The sequence below is a fragment of the Lontra canadensis genome, unplaced genomic scaffold (genome assembly GCF_010015895.1).
Source record: "Lontra canadensis isolate GAN:19392208 unplaced genomic scaffold, GSC_riverotter_1.0 scaffold1, whole genome shotgun sequence".
NCBI classification, from domain to species: domain Eukaryota; kingdom Metazoa; phylum Chordata; class Mammalia; order Carnivora; family Mustelidae; genus Lontra; species Lontra canadensis.
In genome coordinates, this window is record NW_022630995.1 from 65697467 (window position 1) to 65715573 (window position 18107).

The window sequence follows — 18107 nt, forward strand, 5'->3', positions numbered from 1 at the left end:
TCTTCACAGACAAGGAGTCTGCTTACGGCCCTCCCTCTGCAGCTCCCAGCGGTCTTCCCCACACTGAAGTCTGACCTCACCCTCAACACACTCCAACTTTCTGTTAAGTCTAATGGACACTTTCAGATTCACACAGGTTTTCCAAAACTAGAGAGCGTATAGACCCCTTAAAAGGAAAAAAATTCTTTTAAGAAAGTAAACTTAGTCAAAGACTTTTTCTACTCCACAAAACCAGGCTTATTGACTTGTTGCCTCAAGAGAGCACAACTATGAGGACATGTGAAGCGCCTCTCGCTCCACAGCTTTCACTCCGAGTCACTCGGGGAGCAGCACACTCACCGCAGCCCCTGCCGGCGTGTGGATGTGCACCACGCACTTGACATCTGGTCGCGCAGCGTAGATGGCAGAGTGTAACACAAAGCCAGCCTGGTTTACTCCTAGGTTAGTACTTCCACGATCTACTATCTCTCCTTGTATATTGACTTTAACCTGAAAATAAGCAAAAAAAAAATTTAAGATGTCAAGAGGATTTCAAATGTCCCTTCCTAGAAATTATTTCAGCCAAAGTTTAAAGTGTTTATAACTAATTCTAAAGCTTTTTTTTTCTGAGTTTATCACACAAAACACAAACTTTGTCCTCTTTCTTGGGTTTTATAGGTCTCATGAGATTAAAAGGTATTTAATTATCAACTCTGACCTAGACACACATGATACCCAAGAGGAAAAGGATATTCTTACCAAACTGGATGCAGTCACTTCACTATAGAGAAGTCCAAAGGGAACAATGAGGAAATGTTCCTGCTCGGAGCTCACTCTGGTCTGTAAGGAAAATTGCTAAGTCAGCTCAAAAATCCAACTGAAATTATCGCATCTCTTTCTATCCACAAACTCACAGGTTTATTGTGCACATTCTGTGAGCTACACAGGAAAGCCCGTAGGTACAGCGTCTGTCACGGAACTACAAGGACTGGAAGCTTCCATCATCATACTGTAGTCACGTCTCAGGTATATAACGTGCATCCTGGTCGCATTCATGACAACTGACTTCATAAAGAGGAAACCTGGTAGCTACGAAGCCAGTACCACATGCAGAAAGACACCACTCCTCAGGCATATCATGGTGAAAACCAAAACTTACTTTTATCCAAAGGGACTTTGTCTTTAGTGCTCAAAACCCACAGGCTAGTGAACAATCCTAACAAGCACAAACAACAGAGGGGTCTTCCTTATGGCCTGATGGATTTCAAAGTCTCAACCACACCCCATCACCACGCCCCTGGTCAGTTTGCTCCTTCCTCAAAGGCTTTCTTTCTACAATTCATTCAGTACCAATGTGGCACATGCTACGTACCTGTGTTAGATGCTCGTAATACCACAGGAAAAAAGAGTCCTGCCCTCTAAACACTCAGTTTAGTCTTTATGATGATTTGGGGAGACTCAAACGATTTCCCAAAGCCATCATATTGGAACACGTTCACTGCTAGTCAAAGAGCTCCAACAGGGACGAGGCTGGTCATTTGTAGCGTTCATGGGAAAGGAATTACAGTGTTTAGCCTAACTTCCTAACCAGTGTGGTGACTTTTGTAGTAGCCTGAACAGAAGCACACACAGGGTCTGCTGGGGCAGATGTCATGATGGGCACCACATCCCCACCCTCCTGCCTCATTTCTTCATTCAGCAAACAGCCACTGACCGCCAGCTCCACCACAGGGGGCTACGCTACAGATGGAAATAACTCTGGAGAGCTAGTAATCAAACATTCTCTCTCACACTGAGCAGAAACCTGTCTTCCTCAACTTTTCATCACTCTTTCTAGTATGCAACACAGTACAAACCCAACTCCCCACTTCTACAATTTAGTTCTCAGACACCTGAAACTACCTGACCGTTTCATGTCAGCTTTGTGTTAAATTTACTTGACCCCTGAAGTATAGCATAACTCTGATCCACAATCACGGTAAGACCTTAGTTAGAATCCTAGCTCTGCCAGGTATAGGCCAGGCTCATTTGGGACAGTGCGTTCCCAGTCTCCTTATCCTTTTTTTTTTTTTTAATATTTTATTTATTTGACAGAGAGACACAGCAAAAGAAGGAACACAAACAGGAGGAGTGGGAGAGAGAGAAGCAGGCTTCCCATAGAGCAGGGAGCCCGATGCAGAGCTTGACCCCAAGACCCCAGGATCATGACCCCAGTGAAAGGCAGGAGCCTAACAACTGAGCCACCCAGGTGCCCCTCCCCGCCGGCATCCTTATCCTTAAAGAGGGAATGATAAGAGCTCCTACTCACAATGCAGTAAACAGCATCTCCCCACGAGTACTAGCAGTAGGAGCAGCAGTAGTAAATCATGACCATGAATGAGTCTGTTTTAAATCCACCTCTGTGATGTCCACTCTCTGTAAATCCCCATTTCCCCATTCTCATGGTTGTTTCAAAAATGCCCACGTGATTTCCACCTTTACTGAAAATATTTTCCCATTAATGGTGAGTTTAGTGAGGCTTATTTCTAAATTCAGTTCTTGTATTTTAAAAAGCATACATCTTTTTATCTAAAATAAAACTAACTAGACAATTATCCCAATTCCCAAGTTGGATCGAAACAGAAAACAAGGAATTCCTTTGTGCATTTATTGGTTAGAATGGAAAAAAAAAAAAAAGGCTGGAAATAAGAAAAAATTAAACACCAGATATATTTACTTCCTTCAACAGTTTTTATCTCACACAACGTATAAAAAGTGTTTAGAGGGTACATGTACAATTTAAGTATAATAATAAATCAAACACTCTCTAGTCTCCTGGAAGCTTGTCTCTTCCCTGTTCCCCAGAAGTAACCACTATCCTGAATTATGTGTTCAGCATCTTCTTCCTTGACTTTACAGTTTTACCTAATAAATATTCATCCTGAAGCCATATCTTGTTTAATTTTTATCTGATTATGAACCTCAAATAATTGGAATCATACTGCATTTTTCAGTGACCTTTCTTCCTCCACATTATTTCTGAGACTCCTCCACATTATGATACTCATGATACTGGATGAATACACAACAAATGCGTCCATTCTTCTGTCACTGCCCATGGCTCCTGTTTTGCTACATAACCCAATGCTGGGAACGTTCTTGTACCTGTCTCCCAGCATAAATGGTCAGGTTTTTTCAGAGACACTAAATTATCTCCAAAGGGCCTAATTAAATGTACATTCCTTCCAGCAGTGTATGGGAGCTCCGTGTTTCTACTGCCATCTTCTTTAAAAATTACAATCTAGGGGCACCTGGGTTAAGCATCTACCTTCAGCTTAGGTCATGATCCCAGGGTCCTGGAATCGAGCCCCACACAGGCAGCCTGCTTCTCCCTCTCCCTCTACCCATCCCTCCCACTCATGCGCTCTCTCTCAAAAAAATAAAATCTTTAAAATAATAAAAAAAAAAATTCTGAGGGTGCCTTGGTGGCTCAGTGGGTTAAAGCCTCTGCCTTTGGCTCAGGTCATGATCTCAGGGTCCTGGGATCGAGCCCCGCATCAGGCTCTCTGCTCAGCGGAGAGGCTGCTTCCCCCTCTCTCTCTGCTTGCCTCTTTGCCTACTTGTGATGTCTGTCAAAAATAATAAAATAAATCTTAAAAAAGTAAAATAAAATGACTTTTAAAAGGCAGTGGGGTGTGGCCTGACCAATTAAAAAAAAATTCTGAATTCGCTGGATTGCTTTGTTGGGTATAAATATATAACTTTCCAATTTCGATTTTTCGGTCCAACTATGTCAGCGTCAATTACAATCCACATCACTTTATAAGTTGACAGTCGTTAGGAAAAACTCCTTACTTAGTTCATCTTAGCTACTCTTGGACTTTTTGTCTTCCATATAAATTTTAAAAGCATGCTATCAGGTTCCACGTTAAAAACCTACTACAATAAAAAAAAAAACAAACCCTACTACAAAGCCAATAACATGCTTCCCTATCACCATGAAGACCTTGTGCATATAGTTACTAGCAGTATACAGTGTATGCTCTCTTGCTTATAATGACTTCTCATTTCTTCACATGGTCTTTGTAACGTTGTTCATAGCATACAACATTCTCTCAAACTGGTGTTAATAACGGGGCCACATCCCACCTACTCCTGGATATTTAGACTCAAATTTTATTATAAAGAATACTAACAGTTTTTCTTCCTTGACTTAAGAGCCTAGCAAATCTAGGGATACCTGGATGGCTCACTCGGTTGGGCGCCTGGCTCTTGCTTTCGGCTCAGGTAATGATCTGGGGGTCCTGGGATGGAGCCCTGTGATGGGCTTCCACTCAGCGTGGAGTCTGCTTCTCCCTCTTCCTCTGTCCCTCCCCCTGCTCGTGCTCTCTCTTGCTCTCTCAAACAAAATGTATCTCAAAAAAAAAAAAAAAAAAGCCTATCAAATCTACATATTTTAATAGAAAAAGCTTAAAATATACAATTTTCTGAGTCTGAAGCAAAAAAGGAAAAAGTGCTGGGGCACCTGAGTGGCTCACTTTTTGTTAAGCATCTGACTTGTGATTTGGCTCAGGTTATGATCTCAGTGTTGTGAGATCGAGCCTGCATCTGGCTCCATGCTGAGTGTGGAGCCTGCTTGAGATTCTCTTTCTTTCCTTTTGCCCCTCCCCACCACATGGGCACACATGCACAGGTGAGCGCACCCACTCTCTCTCTAAATAATAAAGGCAAAAATACTAAATATAGGTGTGAAGTAAACAAGAGCAGAGAATATCTGCAAGAAAGTTTCCGAAGGGCTGGTGCCACCCTCACTGCTTATGTTCCTACACACCTGGTGCCCCTTGTCTGTCCAGAAGGACTGAGCACTCACATCGAAGATTTTAAGGTCACTCCCTAAAAACCAAGGACACCCAACACAGCCTCTCTGGTAAAGATCTACACCATGTCCCAGAAGCACAGCACACTGGCCACAAAGGTGGGCTCCAGCCCACCCCCGAGGCTTAGCACACCCCGCAGTTCACACTGGAGCTGAACCAAGAGGCATTTAGAGGTGGAAAGGCCTCAGCATTAGCTAAGCACCACCACGAGGAGAAGTCCAGCTCCCATGCTAACTGGGCCACCGTGGCTTCTGACACCCCCCCAAAGCTTCTCGAAACCTGATGTGATCTTAAGACAGAGATCTAATTCAGACAATCATCTCCAATCCTCCAATGCCCGCTAGTGCTCTTAACTCCCTTCAGCAGAAAATCCCTAGGCCCCCTTTCAAAGAAAGGGCACAGTGACCTGGTAGTACTTTTTGGTTGCACTGACAAATACTGTTAATATTTCTGTTAAGAGTTTGTATGATAACACTTAGATTGTAAAACAAAAAAATGAATGCCATAAGTAGTTAAAAAAATAAGAACAAAACTTTCTTCCTCAAAGATTCTCTAGTTCACAAGATACAGGAAATATTTTTGTGCTTCAGTATCTTTTCTACTCGTAAGTATTAAAGGCCACACAGATCATCTACAAAAGAGTGAACATTGACTAATGTTTTAATTCTGCCAAGTACTAAATAAAGGGGGTAATGGGTGGCAAAAGCAATTTCAGCAAGTTAAACTTAAATAGCATTCATAGTGGGGACTACTGGTAAACAGCATTTTAAACCCCCAAAGAATATGAAGCTGTTAGTAAAGCCAAGGATCACATTTCTGATTTGTAGATGTGACATTTTCATGGAACTTAGCCAACCAACGAGCATTAAAGTCCCTCCACAGAGCACTCCGTCAAGCAGGATCAGTCACAGATGCCAGCAATTCTCACAGAGGCGCCAGGGACAGAACTGTAAGAACTGGCAGAAGTGGCAGGCTAAGTGGACCCTCCAACCAAGCACCACAAGGCACCATGGAGTTCCCAGTTCCTGTTCGATATTTTTACTGAGGCCAGATTTTGGGTTGTTGTGTACCTACAGAAGCACCCTTCACAGACTCAATGTTCCTGTGAGTGGAGATGGATGGCAGACAAGCAAATGGAAAGTATGGGTGATAGTAACTGCTTTGGGGGAAATGAAGTAGGTGTGCTGGGTGGAGGTAATATCCTACAGGCCTGACCGTGTGGACACGACAGGGCCAGGTTTGCATTTTCAAAAGCGAACTTTAACGGCAACGTGGGGAAGAGACAGAGGGGAGGGTAATACGACATCTCTGGCCAAGATCCATCCCATGTCCTGGAAGCACAGTGCACTGGCCAAAAAGGTGGGCTCCAGACCACCCTCCTCCTCAGAGGCTTGGCACTCCCCGCAGGCTACAATGGAGCGAACCTAGCACCACTACCAGTCCACGTGTGACAATCACCTACATGTGCGCTGGCTATTAAGAAAAGGGTAAAACAGTCTAAGCGGCTGTTAACAGCAGTGGCCCTAGGGGAGGTGAGAGTACCAGCAGGACTGACTTCTGCAGACGTCTGTGGGAGGCACACTTATTACTAGAAGTAGGCACTATATTAATAATTTGAAATATCCAATAACAGAAATTCAATGAAGAAACAGAGACTGGAATAAGTATAAAAGTCAGAGAAAGAGGTTATCTCAAAAGAAGAACAAAGAGAAAAACAGAAGCCTGACAAGGCACTAGGAATCAAAGGTGGCAAGAGATGGGGTGAAACTCCAACTGGGAAACAAGGTTTGGCTGCAGGTGGTCAGGCGCTCCCACATGCTCTGTGACACACTGTGCTCATTTGCTAGGAGAAAAGAGGTCAAGAGTTTCGAGGACAACAGAGTAGAGAAACACTAGTGAGCTGGCTAAGTGAGACGTCCTACAGTGCCAGGCAGCACTGGGGATTCATTTGCAACTGGGGCTGCAGTCTAAGGAGAAAGCCAGTTGCAAATGAGGCTCCCTGCAGCAGGGTCTGATGCTTGGGGGCAGGGAGGAATAGCACAGTACTGGCGAAGAGTGGCACGGACAGGATACACCATGCTGGACCAAACAGGGAGGAAATAGGGGCCAATGATTTGGGATGTAGGAAGGATGAGCCAAAAAGGCAGGACTTGTCTCACTCCATGACAGAACCCCAGAGCTAGAATAATGCTTGATACAGAATCAATATTTACAGCAGACATCAAGTAAAAACTTACTGAAAGAAGAAAACAAAAGTCCTGATAATGTTAAAAAATAGCTAAAACTGGAGCAGCTAAAGAAAAAACTATGAGATGGGACGCCTGGGTGGCTCAGCCAGTTAAGCGTCTGCCTTCGACTCAGGTCATGATCCCAGGGTCCCGGGACTGAGTCCCATATCAGACTCCCTGCTCAGTGGGGAGTCTGTTTCTCCATCTCCCTCTGCCAGCTGCTCCCTCTGCTTGTGCTCTCTCTGCCAAATAAAAACAATCTTTTAAAAAGAAAAGAAACTATGAGAAATAGAAGACTTGGGTCAGAACAAGAAATAAAACAAACATCTTCATTCTTTGGTTTTTAGGCATAAAAAGATTTTTGGGAATGGCATGTACCCTAGTTCCCCTTATCTGTGGGAGAGACATTCCAAGACCCCCAGTGGATGCCAGAAACCGCAGACAGTACCAAACCCGATATACACTATTTTCCCCTATGTCTACATACTCATGATAAAGTCTGATTTATAAACTAGGCGCAGCAAGAGATTAATAACAAGAGATTAATAACAATAACAAATAATAAACTAGAATAAGTATAATAATACACTACAATGAAAGTTGTGTGAATATGGTCTCTCCCTCTCTCTCAAAATGTCTTACTGCCCTGTGCTCACCGTTCTTCTTGTGATGATGTAGGTGAGGAGCTACAAAAGGTGAGTGCTGTGGGCGTGTGACTCAGCAAGCGGCTACCACTGACCTTGACCATACACCAGAAGCAGGGCCATGTGTTTCTAGACTGGCCGACAGCAAGTTTAACTGAAGCTGCAGAAAGCAAGACCCCAGGTAACAGGGGAAGACTATACTTTGGTAAACGCTCATTTATAAGGTCAGTATGCAAAAAGTGAGTTTTAAAGAACTACTGTCCTTGTAATTTTTAATTCAAACCACATAATTCTCAGATGATTACGCTCTGTAGTCAGGAATGAGAAAGAAGGTGTTCCAAGTTTGACTTCAGCTCAGTTGACCCTTCCTTCCCTAAACGGGAAGAGGTGGTGCCAGACACGTAATATTCCATTTATTACTCAGTTACTACCCCATTTAATACTCACTGTGATGTGATTGTAGATAAGCTGAGACCATCCAAAGAGATCTGCCAGCCGATAAAATGCTGCCAACTTACACCGCAGTAATTTCTCCCCTTTGTCATAGGCGATCGAATCAGATCCTCTCAGGTCATTCACAGGAGTTACCATACCAAGACCTGAAATAGAAGAGAAACAAACTCAAACACTTGCTATTTCTGATGAAATATAACACAAGTAATAATAATCCTGAGATATTAATATTCCACACTGGGCTATGAAGTAAGACTCAAAAACTTCAAAGACTATTTCATAAAAATCATGTTCCCCAACATTAATAGAATTAAGTTAGAAATCAAGAACAAAAATGGTAGCAAAATTTGTGGAATGCAGTAAAGCAATGCTTATAAGAGAATTTACAGCAGTAAACATATATATTAGAAAAGAAGAGAGCGCCTAGGTGGGTCAGTCCATGAAGCATCTGCCTTTAGCTCAGGTCCTGATCTCAGGCTTCTGGAATCAAGTCAACATCAGGCTCCCTGCTCACTGGGAGTCTTCTTCTCCCTCTCCCTCTGTCTCTCTCCCCTGTTCATGCTCTTTCTCTCTCTCAAATGAATAAATAAAGCCTTAAAAAAAAGTTTAAAAAATGATCTAGGTTTCATCTTACGAAACTAAAAAAGAAAACTAAATCCAAAAAGAGTAAGAAAAAAAAGAATGAAGAAAAAGGAGGTATCAGTCAAACAGAAAAATAACAGAGGGCACCTGGGTGCTGCTGTCAGTTAGGCATCAGACTCTTGGTTTAGGCTCAGCTCGTGATGTCAGGGTCATGGGACACAGCCCTGCATCAGGCTCCATGCTCAGTGGGGAGTCTGCAGGAGATTCTCTTTCCCTCTCCCTCTGCCCATCCACCCCCCCCAAACACACACATTTGCTCACATTCTCTCTCTTAAGAGTAAATCAATCTTTAGAAAAATGAAAACAATAGAGAAAAACATTTAATCTTGAGAGGATTAAAACCAAAATAATGAAATCAAAAGAAATGAAACACGAAATGAAAGGAAACAAAATAAAAGACACCTCTAAGCAGACTCCAACAAAACACCGCAGAAGCAGAAGTCACCAGTAAGAAGCAACAGAGAAGGGACATCGCTACATACCCTACTGACATTAAAAGGATAATAACAGGATAATATGAACAACTATACCAGCACATGTTTTAATTTACATGAAACAGACAAAATCCTAGAAAGACATAAGCTACCAAAGCTCACTCCAGAAGAAACAGACATGCTGAATAGCCCTGTTTCCATTAAGCTGAATTTACAGTTAAAAACGTTTCCATAAAGAAAAGTCCCGGGCCAGGGGAGCTCCAGGGGACTCAGTGGGTTAAGCATCCACTCTTGATTTTAACTGGAGTTGTGGTCTCAGGGTTGTGGGATCAAACCCTACATGGGCTCTGTGCCCAGGGCAGGATCTCCTTGTTATTCTTTCCCTCCTCCTTGCCATAACCCTCAGCCCCTCCCTCCTCTTGCAGGAGCTCCCTTTCTCTAAAATAAATAAATGAATAACATCTTTAAAAAAAGGAAGGAAGAAAGAAAACTCCAGACCCAGATGACATCACTGTGAATTCTACCATATATTTAAGTAAAAAACACCAATTCCATAAAAACTCTTCTCAAAAGTTCTACACAAGTTCTTCCAGAAACACTTTCTAATTCACTCTATCAGGCCCAGCATCATCTTGATATCAAAACCAGAAAAAGACACTGTGTTACATGAGAAAAAAGACGAGTATCTCCCATGAACGCAGACTAAAAATTACTTAACAAAATTTCAGCAAATAGTCCAGCAATAAACAGACAGACTAACACATCATGATGGGGACAAAAGGGGATTATCTCAGGCATACAAAATTGGTTCAGCATTCAAGAAAGCAATAAATAGGGACATCTGGGTGGCTCAGTGGATTAAGCCTCTGCCTTCAGCTCAGGTCATGATATCAGGGACCTGAGATCGAGCCCCACATCGGGCTCTCCACTCAGCGGGGAGCCTGCTTTCCCCTCTCTCTCTGTCTGCGTCTCTGCCTACTTGTGATCTATCTCTCTGTCAAATAAATAAATAAAATCTTTTAAAAAAAGGTAATAAATATAATTCACTATATTGAACTAAAGAAGAAAAACCATGAGATCATTTTAATAGATACAGAAAGAGCATTTCACAAAATTCAACATCCATTTAGGATAAAAGCACTCCACAAATTAGGAATACAAGTGTCCTCAACTTGGTAAGGGACATCTACCAAAAAAACTACCAGGAACATCAAGCATAATGACAAAAGACTGAATGTTTCTCTCCCAAAATCAAGAAGTATGCAAGGATGTATACTCTGGCATTCTTACTGAATACTGGAAATTCTCACCCATGCAATAAGGCAAGAAAAAGGAAAACAAACAAGCAAAAACATACATACAGGGAAGGAAGGCGGGGGGAAAGTATCTGCATGACTCCTCATTACATGTTGCTAAATTTGAATCTTTTCTTTAATTATAAACTATCTTAAGCAAACAGAAGAACACAGAGAACAATAAAAAAAACCTATTATCTTGATTTAACATAGGTCAACATTTACTTTAGATATTTAATTCTTAAAAATTGTCTTTTGGAAGATTTTCAGAAGATGGTAGCAGTGAGTACAGTTTTTCAATCTTATTAAATCTCTATCCCGACCCTGCACAAAAAAATTAGCTACACAAACTAAGATAGCAAAGCAAAAACCTAAGGGTGATCACCTATAACACTAGGTAATAAGGTAGAATGATGAAACAAAAAATATAACTGGGTAGGGTTACATACAGTGTAGGACATCATCATCTCTGAAGGAAGAAGCAGAAGGAACCATAGACCATTTGCCAAACTCCCAAAAGAACCACCAGGAACTCACTACAATAAGCTTAGAGGGCCAATTTGAGCAGCTGAGACCAGGAGTTCTGCCACTTAAATCCTTAAAAAAGCTTTCCAAACTAGCCATTTAAAACTTTCAGGACAAAGTCTCACACAAAGAAATCTGCGGTAATTAGAACCCAAACTGACTAACACAGAACTATAAAGAAAACAGAGGTGAAGAATCCAGATAAAAACAAGGAAGGGGAATAGAACCCAATCGCTTCAATAAACTGCCATATTTTTTGGCACTTCACAAAAACAACGAAGAGGGAGCTCTAGAGCCATGACATTAGAAAAGCTTTTCTGGGGGTCCCTGGGTGGCTCAGTCCTTAAGCCTCTGCCTTTGGCTCAGGTTGGGATGGAGCCCCACATCAGGCTTCCTGCTAAGCTTCTCTCTCTCTCCCACTCCCCCTGCTTGTATTCCTTCTCTTGCTGTCTCTCTCTCTGTGTCAAATAACAAAATCTTAAAAAGAAAAGAAAAGAAAAAGAATAAAAGAAACACTTTTCTGAACCAGAATCCTTCAAGAAAACTAATTTCATGTAAAAATGAAAAGAAAAGGGGGCACCTGGTTGGCTCAGCTGGTTGTCTGACTTTGGCTTGGGTCATGATCTCAGGGTCCTGGGACTGAACTACAGTGCTGGGCTCTGCGGGCAATCTGCTTGTCCCTCCCCCTCTTGCTCTGTCCCTCCCTCCCCCTGCTTGTGCTCTCTAAAATAAATAAACAAAAATCTTTAAAAAAAAAAAAAAGAAGAGAAAAATACCATGATCAAATACCATACAAAAATTCTATCAAGAAAAAAGAGCAGGGGCGCCCGGGTGGCTCAGTGGGTTAAGCCGCTGCCTTCAGCTCAGGTCATGATCTCAGGGTCCTGGGATCGAGCCCCGCGTTGGGCTCTCTGCTCAGCAGGAAGCCTGCTTCCCTTCCTCTCTCTCTGCCTGCCTCTCTGCCTACTTGTGATCTTTCTCTGTCATATAAATAAATAAAATCTTTAAAAAAAAAAAAAAAGAGGGCGCCTGGGTGGCTCAGTGGGTTAAGCCGCTGCCTTCGGCTCAGGTCATGATCTCAGGGTCCTGGGATCGAGTCCCGCATCGGGCTCTCTGCTCAGCAGGGAGCCTGCTTCTCTCTCTCTCTCTCTCTCTCTCTGCCTGCCTCTCTGTCTACTTGTGATATCTCTCTGTCGAATAAATAAATAAAATCTTAAAAAAAAAAAAAAAAAAAAAAGATTGTGTTTAAAAAAAAAAAAAAAAAAAAAAGAACAGAATCACATCTCTACAGATAATGAAAACACACAAGAAAGACATGTCCACAAAACAGATGAAAACTATAACCTGTTATTTCATAACATGGTAAAGTATTAAAATAATAAAAGATTAAAAAAACCACTTAATATAATCAGAAAAACTCAGAAATGAGGGCTAGAACATAAAAGGAATTAGATATAAATGAAAAAATAATTTTAAAAATACTAAACTCAAAGTAGGAGAAAAGAATTTAAAGAGAATTTTTTTAAATCATAAAGAAATGAAGCAATAAATAGGTCTTCAGAACAAGTGACAGTCAAGGAAGACAAACTCCAACATGCACACAACAGCATCTGGGCAGTAGGAAACAAAAGGGAACAGGATAAACACTAAAAACCAATTCAATGTTCCTAGAATACAAAAGATCTGGAAGACCACGTCGTCTGAGAAAATTAACCCAGGATGACCAACGCTAAGACATATATTCTGGTAAAACTGCTCATCTCTAAAGAAAAAAAAAGTACTCTGAACAACCATCAAAAGAGACCAAGTCACTTAAGTGGAAAGACTATCTTCAATTTTAACAGCAGTGCTTTGAGGCAGAAGAAAATCATTTAAGATTCATAAAATTGAAATTATGAGTCTAGGGTCTAACTAACCAAACCAAATTCATATTGCCATATAAAGGCCAGCATGCAAGAACTCAAAGTATTGTTTCCACAAGCATTTTCTGAGAAGGCTACTAGAGAAGGCATTTAACACAACCAAAATGACTAGGAGTACACGGATACGAAGGCAGTGGTGAGCATTAAATATATATTTGTTACAGAATTAAGTTACTAATTATAATACTAAATGAGTGTTGTAAGAGGGAGATGATATCGTGTCACGGTTATATGCTGACAACACAGAATGGAACTATTTTCAATCATGAAGAGGGAACATAATATTGGTAGGGTATCGCTATTGTGTGTGATACATGGGAAAAACAAATGAGTGATCATGTAATATTCTGGTTTTGTTATTCCTGTTGTCCTTAAAAACCAGAATTTTTGTTGTGGAAGAGAGGAAAATAAGAGTTAGAGGAGATCAGGTAAAAACCCCTTAGTACTGAATTTTAAATAGAATTATAATTCCACTATATACTTAAAATTCCAACATTCAACAGTATGCCATATAATTCATAAGGTAATAATATATTTCCTACCTCTATCCACTAAAAAGGCCTAGAAAGAATGACTAACCCAGCTCACTGCTACTGTACCTAGCAATGTACCCACTGCTATAATACCTAGACTAATTTCCATTTCCCACAAAAAGAAATAAAGATTTCTTTTTGAAATGGCCAATTCCACACCTGGGGCAGGAAATACACTCAGGGAGCCTAGAACATCTCCTTGTAGGGGATGGCCTGTAAAGTCAAAGACTACTAGGCTCAGGGGTCAACCTGAAGGGACTTCCACCAGTCAGAAAGGTTAACTGCAGTGTTATGAAACTCATTAAATATACTGAAATCTATGAAATAATACTAAAATATAACAGCTGGTCATCTTAGAAACAATGACAGGAAACCAACTTATTTTGAAAAGGTTTACTTTTCCCATATAAATCATACCACTGGGTAACCAAAAATAGTTGAGAGAAAGCTCCATTTCTTGTGTGCAAGCCTGATTTTTTTTTTAATATTTTATTTATTTATTTGAGAAAGAGAGGGAAAGCGAGAGAGAGAGAAAAGAGTGCATGCACACGAGCGGGGGGGGGGGGGGGGGCAGGTGCAACGGGAGAGGGAGAAAGAGACTCAGGTTGCTCAGACAATGGACAATGCAGAGGTCTATCCCAGGACCCTGGGATCATGACTTGAGCTGAAGGCAGATGCTTAACCAACTGACCCACACAGCTGCCCCAAGCCTGATTTCAATAGATGACAATGAGGAAACTGCTCCGCAACGTGTGAAACTCCAACCCAGAAACAGATCATCTACAAATAATTTAGCAAGACATTCCCTTCAAACATGCAATGACTGATGGGGAAGGGGGTGGCCCCTTTCCAGCCATGCCCCATTTCCAGGGAAGTTGCTCTTTACGGAAATAGTCTAGTTAATAAATACAAAGGAGGAATGATGGTATTAAAATATCTCCATCTTGGAATCTTTATTAAATTAATGGACCTCCATCTTGAGACTCAATAGTTACTAACAATGAAAAAAGGAACCGCCAGACTATGTACCCACTGACAGAACACAGAACCGCCTACAGAGAGTAGGCTTTGCCAGAAAGCTGAATCCAAACACAGTCAAGCATCTAGATCCAACTACCAACTTGCTATAAACTTGGAAGACCAAATAACAAGGTTAGGAGTACCATGGAGATGGAATCAGCAAAATTCAGGCTGTAGCAAATTCTGCAGGTCAACAAACCCATTTTTTTTTAAGAGTTTATCTATTTATTTGTCATAGAGAGAGAGAGAATAATTAGGGGGAGCAGCAAGCAAAGGGAGAAGCAGGCTCCCCGCTGAGCAAAGAGCCCCATGCAGGACTTGATCCCAGGACCCTAGGATTATGACCTGAGCCAAAGGCAGACACTTAATGGACTGAGCCACCCAGGCATCCCTCTTTATTTTTTTTGAAGACTTATTTATTTATTTGAGACAGAGGGGTAAAGAGAGCGCAAGCACAAGCACGGGGAGGGGCAGAGGGAGAGAGAGAGAGACCCAAGCAGTCTCCTCTCCTCACTGAGCAAGGAGCCTGATGGCAGGCTCCATCTCACAATTCTGAGATCATGACCTAAGCCGAAATCAAGAGTTGGGTGCTCAACTGACCTAGCCACCCAGGCACCCCTCCTCCTTACACTTTGAGTTTAAAGAAAATGGTTTTGGGGAGCCTGGGTGGTTTGCTCAGTTGGGCGTCTGACTCTTGGTTTCGGCTCAGGTCATGATCTCCCAGTCATGAGACTCAGCCTTGCATCAGGCTCTGAGCTCAGGGAGAAGTCTGCTTGATATTCTCTCCCTTTCCCTTTCCCCCTTCCCAAAATGGGCACCGGCCCCTCTCTAAAAATAAACCTTAAAAAGAGAGAGAAAGGGATAAATTGTAGCCTGAAAAGGTTAAAGAAAAAGTACTAAAAATAGACAAAAACTAAACCCTAGTATTTCGGGATGACCATTTGGGCAATGAAACCATGAAGAAGAGCAAGGCAGTGGTTACAAGTCAAGACAGAGATTCCTGGGATGCCTGGGTGGCTCAGCTAGCGGAGAATGTAACTCTTGATCTCCAGGTTGTGAGTTGGAACCCCATGTTGGGTGTAGCAAATACTTAAAAGTAAAATAAATAGATCTACGTATTGAGCATCAATGGCTGCTAACAACACCTGGGTAGCTCAGTCCGTTAAGCATCTGGCTTCAGCTCAGATGTTGAGCTCAGCATCTTGGGATCGAGCCCTGCACTGTTGGCCTCCCTGCTCAGTGGGGAGTCTGCTGGTCCCTCTGCCTCTCCCTCTGCTTGTGCTCTCTCTATGAAATAAATTCTATTAAAAGTTATTAAATAATTTTTTAAAACAAAATAAAACCTTTAAGAAAGATGGCATTTCCTTCTGAGAGGATGATAGGGGAGAGGCAATCAATCAATACCCTTAATTTTTTTCTTAACCCAGGTGGGAGCAGTAAAGGTATAACACCTCAATGCCACTTGTAAGCTGTATACCATTTGTTCTACGCCATCTATACATAGCTTACAACAAAAGTTGTACTACTTTGTTTTTAAATTTGTACTCTTAAGAAACATACTATTAGATATAATTAAATTAATTAGATTTCTTCCTCTTTTTTTTTTTAATTTATTTAACAGACAGAGATCACAAGTAGGTAGAGAGGCAGGCAGAGACAGAAAGAGGGGAAGCAGGCTCCCTGCCGAGCAGAGAGCCTGACACAGGGTTCGATCCCAGGACCCTGGGATCATGACCTGAGCCGAAGGCAGAGGCTTTCACCCGCTTTCTAACCCCCAGATTTCTTTCTCTTTTTTGGTGTGGCATTATTGCAACAAAATTTCCTTTTCTCTAATTATAAGACAATATGCAAGTAAATACATTACATCCCCCTTTTATCTAATACATATGAGACAGCACTAGAATCCATGAAGAATCCTGTGAAAATAAGAAAATCTGACTACGGTTTGACTTCAGAGTAAAACCTTAGCTAGTAAATGTCCATCACTCGCTGGACATTAACAATGCATCACTCTGATGGGTGTCGGTCAACTTCTGAGAATACCATGGAACTGACAGGTAAGTAGCCAACGCCTGGAAACCGAACAGAAAGCACTGGTGCATGCTGGCCCATCAGAAGCTGACTAGCCAACTACAGCTGTCAGGCATCGGTGCAGCACACAGCACACAGGTCAGAGCGGCTGATGCTCATGCTGCCCTGGGTTCACCCTGTCACGTTAACATTTACAAGTTCAACAGCCACAGCAACGCTCCTCCACCTCTGCATGCTAACCATTCTTTGCTCACGGTCACCCATCCAGTATTTCCCAATCGGCTTGCTTTTGGAATGTCTGTCTCACCCATTTACAAGCAGCAGTAAGGAGTGGTAGATAAGAAATGCTGGCCTGGCTGAAATAAGTTCAGGCAAACTGATGTGCTCCTCCATAAGCACTGTTTCTGAGTATTTTTAGTTCACAAAGGGTCTGTGAAGCCACACAAAAAGTCCATCAGCCCGAGAAAGAACAGTCCTATTGGCTCATAAAAAAGGGAGCCATCTAGGGATGCCTACGGTGGCTCAGTTGTTAAGCATCTGCCGTTAAGTGTCTGCCTTCGGATCAGGTCATGGTCCCAGGATCCTGCAATGGAGCCCCACATAGGGCTCCCTGCTCAGCAGAGATCCTGCTTCTCCCTCTCTCTCCCTCCCTCTGTGCGTACACACTCTCTCTCAAATAAATAAGTAAAACTTTAAGAAAAAATAAAAATAAATTTTAAAAAAGGGAGCCCTCTACCTTCAAGACATTTTCAGACTTACAGCCTTTCACTGTAACTAAAACATTAATTTTCAAAAAACTCAATTCTGTGTATCACAATGTACACCAATCAACTTCCCATAAGAACAGGAAATGTAGCCTACAAAAGGACCGAATGGGTGCAGAGTCAGGAACTACTCACTCATGTTCAAGGCCGCCATCCCCCCTTGCGGAGCTGCGGGGTAGACATTCGGTACGTTCGCGGTCATGAAATCTGCAATCTGCTGTAGCGCCAACAGGCCTGTGGGGTTCTTCCCCTTCTTAAATTGTTCCTGTATCATTGATTCCAACTCTTCACAGAAAGCCTAGTAAAAGGCAAATGAGAACAGTGAGACACTATCTCTCTTCCATGCCTTGGGAAGGCAGAGGTAACTAACACACAGACTACCTTTTTGTTTATTTTCATCCAGGGCTAGAAAAGTAAATGGATATTCTCCTATATTACTACTTGGAGCATCAATTGCTACATTATTTCTAGAAAGTAATGTAAGTAATACAAAAGCTTAAAAATCTTAACATTCTATCACTAATAATCTTTTTGAAAGAAATAATTGGGGATATACTCAAAGATGAATTCATATGGATGTTAGTTCCAGCAGGACTGACAAAAGAGAAGCAGGTAACAGTCGACATATGAAACAGTAGAAATATGATTACACACACAGTTCCACCTTACAGTGGACACGGTCCATCTATGCACACGGTCAACACAAAAGGCTGAGAAAAATAAAATGACATAAAATTGCTCTTCATATATTTTTTATTGTGAAATGGTTGTAAAGCAACAG

The 18107-nt window shown here is 41.8% G+C and overlaps 1 protein-coding gene across 9 annotated transcripts in view; it reads right to left on the bottom strand.

Moving 5' to 3' along the window:
* The window catches only part of ADD1 (adducin 1), an 86741-nt gene that overhangs the window by 21948 nt on the left and 46686 nt on the right, over positions 1–18107 (bottom strand). For all 9 annotated transcript variants that reach the window (XM_032856060.1, XM_032856054.1, XM_032856047.1 and 6 more), the window contains exons 3-6: positions 17462–17624; positions 8155–8306; positions 739–819; positions 340–489 (exon numbers count right to left, since the gene is read on the bottom strand). In XM_032856060.1, coding sequence (XP_032711951.1) covers positions 340–489; positions 739–819; positions 8155–8306; positions 17462–17624 — 546 coding nt within the window. The remainder of the gene's footprint in view (positions 1–339; positions 490–738; positions 820–8154; positions 8307–17461; positions 17625–18107) is intronic.